Source organism: Fusarium oxysporum, chromosome IV, assembly GCF_013085055.1.
Source record: "Fusarium oxysporum Fo47 chromosome IV, complete sequence".
NCBI classification, from domain to species: domain Eukaryota; kingdom Fungi; phylum Ascomycota; class Sordariomycetes; order Hypocreales; family Nectriaceae; genus Fusarium; species Fusarium oxysporum.
This window is the reverse complement of record NC_072843.1, coordinates 4,452,844-4,460,717: the sequence shown is the minus strand read 5'-3', so window position 1 is coordinate 4,460,717 and position 7,874 is coordinate 4,452,844. Positions and strand designations below refer to the sequence as shown.

The 7,874-nt window shown below is 48.7% G+C and overlaps 1 protein-coding gene across 1 annotated transcript; it reads right to left on the bottom strand.

The window, feature by feature from the left end:
- Positions 1-1,522: 1,522 nt before the first annotated feature.
- FOBCDRAFT_222192 (uncharacterized protein) lies at positions 1,523-3,951 on the bottom strand. The gene is made up of 3 exons (XM_059609600.1): positions 3,410-3,951; positions 2,111-3,130; positions 1,523-1,852 (listed from the first exon to the last, which is right to left on the bottom strand). Exons 1-3 carry the CDS (start codon positions 3,678-3,680, stop codon positions 1,671-1,673), a joined length of 1,473 nt encoding a protein of 490 aa, XP_059464775.1. The 5' UTR covers positions 3,681-3,951; the 3' UTR covers positions 1,523-1,670.
- Positions 3,952-7,874: the final 3,923 nt, after the last annotated feature.

Sequence of the window (7,874 nt, the reverse complement as noted above, 5' to 3'; positions counted from 1 at the left end):
GAAAATTAATAGATATAGATAAAGGGGGGAAAGATATATATAAAGAGTTTAAAAGTTATAACAGATTATTATATTATTAATAATTCTAGTAAATAGAAATTAACCAATCTATCTAAAGCCACAGACTAAGACATACCTATCATAAGCGCATGACCTCGGATCGGCACTACTATTTGATGCTCACCGACACCGAAACAGATCCAGAGGCGGAGATCAGGTCTTGCCCAGGTTCCGTGACCCCGAGCCTAAGCAGACTTCATGAACCAATAACAGCTTCCATGATTTGACTGACCCCAGGTAGACAAGACCAGGAAGACCCCGTTGCATATTGATGGTAGACCAACTGTGATAGAACATGGAGCCGTTTTTTCCACGGCCCTAATCAATCCATATGTTTCTCGAAGATTCTAGGGATAATACCTGGTTTTTTGAGGTAGATACTGGGCTTGAAACCCTCTTTTCAACGTCTTCTGAGGGTTCATTCGGAGCGTGGTTAATTCATATTGTCGCAATGGATATAGGCTGCCTCCCATATCGATTAGTTATCAGGCAAATACTAAGGCAAAGCTGTTCAAGAATTTTCGTGATGCTTTCGAGGCAGAAAAGGGGCAACAGTCCGAGTCTCTAAACCGGGCTGGACATATGTCAGAGTGATTTCATCAAATCCACATCACATCGTTTCTTCTGAAACTACCCTTTTGGAGAAGCTACGCCATATTCCAAGTGAACGGATACTGAGCTCACTCCTAGTGACCAAACTATGGTCTAGAAACAGACATCGCGAGTTTACGCCGCGAATCGCAAACTTCAGTAATATGGTCCCCATACACCATCAGGCTCCAAGCACGATCTAGAAAGTTCGATAGCAGAAGTAGAGAAGGCACATGACTCTGTGAGGCTACTTGACTCCAATTAAAAGGCTCTCTCGGCAACTGACGGATGCGCATAACAGATTAACTTACTGTTTGATCTGCGCCATAAACTAGTGAGCATAAAAGAAGCCGAGTTTAAAAGATTTCGAGCCAACGACTCAGCGCGACAGCCCAACAGCATACTCATTTCCTTCATCTCTTGTCGCCTCGTTATTTCCAGTTTTCCCTATGAATGTGGCAATACCAAGTATCAAGGGTGGTGGCCTTTCCCCATCCTTTGTGAGACTCACATCTAAACGAAGTTAGGAACCAATGTTGACTTGATCAAACAGTTAGTGTAACCGCTGTCGTCTCTGTTCCAACTGTCATATTGGCATGCAAGATTAATAAAGTATCCGGCTGGGGGAACAAGACGGAACTCCAAAGCCCAACCGATCTGCAGAGACTTTTCGGTGAGGTGGACGACGGTGGAAGTCACTCAAGTCGTTGGAGCCGATTCAGTGGTGCTATGAGGAATACAGTCGGACACGGAATTGCTTAAGTAACTCTAGCCTAAAGTACCAATCCTTCATCATGCTCATACGAGATCTTTGACCCCAGTCGTACTCCGAATGTTGAGAAGCGAAATCACATGATCATACAGTAAACACTTTACTTGGCTTCATGCCCGGAAGTATATTAATCTAAGAAATTATCTAATAGAATGTAATAGGTGCAGGTAATAGGTGCATGTACTATGCAGCGTATATATCTCCAAACCGTCATATACTCGTTGCTCCGCATGAGCAGTCAAATTATTTACAGGAAGAAGGCGACAAAACCAGCCGCAAAGAGAGCAGCTCCGACGCTACCTCCGACACGTCCAGCACCGGCAGTGACCTGGGTGGGAGTGGTAGCGGGAGGAGCAGGGTAGGTCTCAGCAGGAGTGCTAGGAGCAGGGACAACGGGAGCAGTCTCGGCAGGCTTGCTGGGAGCAGGAGGCTGAGGGTAGCTAGGGTGAGACTCCTTGGGAGGCTGAGGAGCGGGAGGCTGGGCAGGCTGAGTCTCCTTGGGAGGAGTGACACCGGGCTGGGTCTCCTTGGGGGGTTGAGGAGCAGGAGGTTGAGCGGGGTGAGTCTCCTTGGGAGGAGTGACGCCAGGCTGAGTCTCCTTGGGGGGAGCGGGGTATGTCTCCTTGGGAGGTTGAGGGGCAGGAGGCTGAGCAGGGTGAGTCTCCTTGGGGGGCTGAGGAGCAGGAGGCTGAGGGTAGCTAGGGTGAGACTCCTTAGGAGGCTGAGGCTTGGGAGGAGTCCAGGTTCCGTTACCGGGGTGAGGAGGAGGAACAACGATGGGCTGAGTCTCCTTGGGAGGAACAGGGACAACGTGGGTCTCAGTCACAGGGCAGACGGTGGTAGAGACGGCGTAGGTCTCGGTGGTGACATGGGGCTTCTCAGGGCAGTTGGGAACCTCAGGAGGACACTTGGTGACAGTGTGGACCTTGGTGGTGTAGACAGTTGAGGTGGTCAGCTTAGTGGTTGTCTCGTGGGCAGGAGGAGGAGCGACGTGAGTCTCGGTCACGGGGCAGACTGTGGTAGAGACGGGGATGGTCTCAGTGGTGACGTGAGGCTTCTCGGGGCAGTCAGTGACCTCAGGAGGGCACTTGGTGACAGTGTGCACCTTGGTGGTGTAGATGGTTGAGGTGGTCAACTTGGTGGTCTCCTCGTGGGGAGGGTAGACGGAAGAAGGATGCTCCTCGGTCACAGGGCAGATGGTGGTCGAGATGGGGATAGTCACGGTGGTGACGTGAGGGCCAACAGGGCAGTTGGTGACCTCAGGAGGACACTTGGTGACGGTCTGAACCTGAGTGGTGTAGATGGTTGAGGTGGTCCACTGAGAGGTCTGGGGGTAGCCAGGCTTGGTGTACGAAGGCTTGGTGTAGGTTGGCTTAGTGTAGGAAGGCTTCGTGTAAGTGGGAGGCAGGTAACCAGTCTCAGTTGAGGTGCCCTCAGCAGGGAGAGTGTCGGTAGGAGGCTGGTAAGGAGTCTCAGTCGAGCTCTCCACAGAAGGAAGAGTCTCGGTGGGAGGCAGGTAAGGAGTCTCGGTTGAGCTGTGCTCCTCGGGCTGGGTCTCGGAAGGAGGAGGGTAGACATCAGTGGTCTCCTCGGGGGGAGGATAGACACCAGTGGTCTCCTCGGGGGGAGGGTAGACGCCAGTAGGCTGAGTCTCCTCAGGAGGAGTCACGGGCTTGGTGTGCTCAGGAGGAGGGTACTCGCCAGTAGGCTTGGTGTGCTCAGGAGGAGGATACTCGCCGGTAGGCTTAGTCTCCTCGGGGGGAGTAGGCTTGGTCTCCTCAGGAGGGGGATACTCGCCAGTGGGCTTGGTCTCTTCAGGAGGAGTAGGCTTTGTCTCCTCGGGAGGAGGGTATTCACCAGTGGGCTTGGTCTCCTCAGGAGGGGTAGGCTTGGTCTCCTCGGGGGGAGGATACTCTCCAGTAGGCTGAGTCTCCTCAGGAGGAGTCACTGGCTTGGTGTGCTCAGGAGGAGGGTACTCGCCAGTAGGCTTGGTGTTGACCGGAGGGGGAGGATAGGCACCACCGTTGCTGGGCTCAGTAGCCTTGGGAGGAGGGTACTCGTTGGCGGGCTTGGAGGGCTTCTCGACGGCGGGAGGAGGGTAGGCACCGTTTCCAGGCGTCGGGGGAGTATACTCGGTATCAGGGACAGCGGGATACTCCTCCTGTCCGGGAACAGGGTAGTGCCTCTTGTTGGGCACCTCGACAGCGGCAGCATTAGCCAGGCCAACGGCCGCACTGAGAATAACGAGACCTCGCATCTTGATAGATTTGTTTAACGAATGCTATAAACGAGTGAAGCGGTTGGTTAAACGAAAGGTGGGTGAAGAAAGCCGGAAACAAATTTCTGGGGGAAACACTCAAGACTCTTATACTCGATGCATGGTCTTTCCCCCCCTTCACAACACCCCAGAATCTTATCATCTGTACATGCTTGGCTCCCTCGTGTCCTATCGGCCCAACTGCGCATGTAAGGCCAGAAAATACGGGCTTTTCTCCATAGTTCATCCCGGTAACGTGATGTAATATGAGCAAGAAAAGGTTGGGTAAACTTGCAGCGTGCGTGCGGTGGACCTTTCTGCGGGCGGCTCACAAGGATCCATAAAAAATCATCCATGTTCAAGATCACGATGTTGGACTGCGACCGTATGAACAGTTCGGATGTGACGGAGCAATCTCTCGGCCATCGTGTTCGTCTATTACGGTTGGTGCACGGTGCAGAAAACGGTTGTTGAGCCGCTCGAGGTCCGATAGGCTACCAGGGCGTTTCGCCGTTTTTTTTTTTTTAGATAGAGTTAATCAAAGCACGCCGCTTGGTTACTACCTTTCAGGCACAGGAACCGTATTACCCGTAAATTTCTGTGTCACTGGAGTCGACCTGCGGGGTAACGTTGACCACACCTGCGTTAGCTCTGTACTTGGCTGTTTATGATCTGACGCGGGCTGTAGTGCTGTCTCAGTGGTCTGTTGTGCCGGTACTCCCTTGACTCCTTACCTATCAATTTGCTTATGGAGGGGGGAACTTTTTTGCGATCTGCGGCCCCTACCATGTTGCCTGGCCAAGTGTCTTTCGTCTTCTGGTTGATTCGTGGGGCTCTCGTATACAGAAACGCTGCCCTTGGCGTGCTTGACACGCCCCTACATACACGAGAAAAAGGTTCCCTGTAAATCGCTGCTTATCTCCCCACCCTGCACTAAAAATCTCGCACTGAATCTCGAGGTTGGCCAGCAGAACTCGTTGGATTATGAAAGGCTTGTTGCATAAAATACAGTGGAGAAGGTGCTGTTTAGAAGTATGTCAGCCAAACGATGTCTTTTGTTGATGTTTGTTGGTGTTGGTGTTGGTTATGGGTAGCATCAGGCAAATCCACTCTGGATGATCAAGGTAGCATTTCGAGGCGAGTTCCGTTTAATCCTGGTTTGGTAATCATAGTCGGTTGATGACAAGACGATGCCGAGAGAATGGCGGGAAAGTTACGATTGCTATCCTTGCTTGGCTGTTGGGAACTCCTTTTCCATCGAGTAAGCAAGCATGTCGACAATGAGGCACTCATCTCACCGTCCAATACGGTATTTTCTTATTACCGACAATGCCCATTGGAGTCTGTGCATCCCTGTTCCTGCATTCACGTACTGTATCACTCGGCTGGCGCTTGCATACAAGTGAGGTGAGTTGTTCAATTGTGAAATGACAATCTCTACGTACATAAACGCCGGCAATCATTGGCGTAGAACCTTCAAATGAAATTATTCCAGTTTGGTCTGGCGCAGATGCAACCATTCGGCAGATTAATTCTGTCTGCTTCTAGCGGGCGGCATTTCGAATAACGCCATCACCGAATTGAATTTACAGCAGAAATCTTATTAAGCTTCAGGGTAGTAATTGTCAACATCGTACCATGGCCAGGCCTTGTCTTTGTCAAGGTTCGGAGTTTGTTGCCGAGGACAAAAACTTTGGCAATTGCTTGGCTCCACGCGACAAGCGGAGCCGAACCGTTGCCCGACAGGAATGCGGGAATCGAAGACAATCGATCGGGTATATCCTCAGTTTCTAGCAATAAAAGAAAATCAAGGATAAAAATGGACCGTTTTTATAACGGTCAAAGCGGATCAAATCCAAGATATTGAGAGTCCGCTGGTTCCAAGATCTTGGATATTCTGTTGATGAGGCTTTTTTATCTAATCGTTGACGTCAAGTTGCTTAATTTTTATGCAACTAATTCATAAATACGAAGTCTTGAGTCTAAGGCTAAATGAGGGCTGCAGACTGCAGTGAAGATCTCTGGTGTGATCGAGTATATCGGCAATACGGGTTACGGAAAAGGGGATACACGGATTGAATTGAACTTCTTCAGATACCGTGCTTTTTTACCGTCAGCTGGAGGCAAGGTAAGGCTGTCGAGGTGCATTGTCCAAGCTTGAGCTGTCAATGCCCGGCTCGTAACCTTCTTGTATTTTAATCTGGCTATTTTTACACAGGCGAAATTACAGTAAAGCACTGAATGGGATTCGTCCCGCCGTATAGCAAACAACTTTGAACTCAAAAACCGTATTCCTCAAAGTGACCATGTCTCGTGCGGCCCATGGATGCTGATGTGACATTCCCAATTGAGTTGCCAAGTCTCCACCTCCTTTTCTCTTCTGCTCACCACCATCTTCCCCGTGTTGCAGAAGTTCCTGCATTTCATCATTTCACCAGAGCCACTACAATCCGAGGAGATTCAAATTGTTCTCTCGAGTCTCCAGAACCAACGAGAACTGCGATCGACAGGGGATGGTTTCATGTGCGGCGGTCCACCGTAGAGTGACGAATGAGGCTTGACTTTGCTGAGGTTAGCGCTCGTATTCTCCGTCCTCACCACGGCCAATGCGGATAAGCGGAATATGAGAAGCCGAGGCTCCATCCGACAACTCGGCCGAACCATAAATATGGCTATACGAGCCAGCTTTTTGGTCATGAAATTACTTGGTTTGTTTGCTCATCACTTGAGACTATGTCGTTAGACTTTGTGAGGGAGGTTCGAGTTGACTGATGTTGAATGATGTAATTTGATACTATTCCGTGAGTGATAAATTATGCTTGGATGGATGAGTAATTGCTTCTTGTTAACCAAACCCATCAGTGTTTTACCAAACCTCTATTCTGAACTCGACTACAATACGGCGGAGGCATTTTTAATAAGATCCAATGAGATTGGGATAAGAACGAATGTAATTGAGTCGACAAGGCAGCTACAATTAAGCACAGTTGGGTAAGCTGTAGCGCATTAAGCTGTGAAAATAAGATGAAACTGTCACTCAGCGCCTCATAGTATTTATTATACTTGGGTGAATAGTTTTTATAAACGAATAACCCTTTATAAGCACTTCAACAACTGGACTTCCAGTATGTCGTTCTTAATTAAGATTTAACAGTAAGAAGGCATGTTGCTGGCTGTCTTGATGCTGGGTCTTAACAGCTATAATGCGTGTATGAGAGAGACTCCTGATGTAGAGTAGATCGTACCTGGCTTTTTGACATGTTAAAGCCAAAGGAAATTTCTCCATACCATAACCATATGCTTGGCCTCTGACATCTCAGATTCGGAGCATGCAGATATTCACTTGTTGCTAGAACAGTCTTATGTGATTGAGAACCATATAATTAACTATTTAAGTCTTATTAAAAGTAGTTGGATTAGTCTAGGGTAGTCATCAGCAGGCATATTTATACTGTATTTATAAACTTAATCTTTAGAGCAATAATATAGATATTCAATATAATACTTACTCCTTGAATAATAATAAGTATGGTATTTACTATCTACTTTATAATATTGAGACCAAGGCTAAGTCTGTCCTTATTGATTGGTGGATATTTAATCCAAATCTTATTATGATTGCCGCGTCCAGAAAAACTCACTTATCTCCATTTTCTGAATCATAAACTCACACGGTCTATTTTCTTTCCTATGTGGATATGCCACAGACCACCAGCGTTGTTCCGTTACAACAGTCCAAAAGCTTCTTCATTCTGCGGCTTCTTGAGTGAGAGCAAGTGGCCACCAACCAAATCTGAAACGAACTGACGGCTAGTATCCCGAGGAACGGCTCGGGAAAATATGCGGAGGACAACATCTTGTTGACATTTTTGATGGTCACAAGCACGCTTACGTGAGTTGCTTTCGGCGCTGGTCTGGCTGGAGGTCTGGAACGATACAACCTATGCCAGGGTCCCGGTGGCTTCGCCATACGTGCCTGATTTTCCAACGGGCGTTACCCCCGATTCACGTTTCTTATTTGAGTCTGGACATCTAAGCACTCAAACCAACAAGTGCTGTTAGCCAATCGTCAAGATCGAATTCTTCGGGACCGACGATTAAGTTGGGTAGTTTTGTGGTCTGCCTCTCTACCGGTATACGACTGATCATATCGCCTTAGTGATGTTGCCCCCGCGCCGTGGCGTCGACAATAGC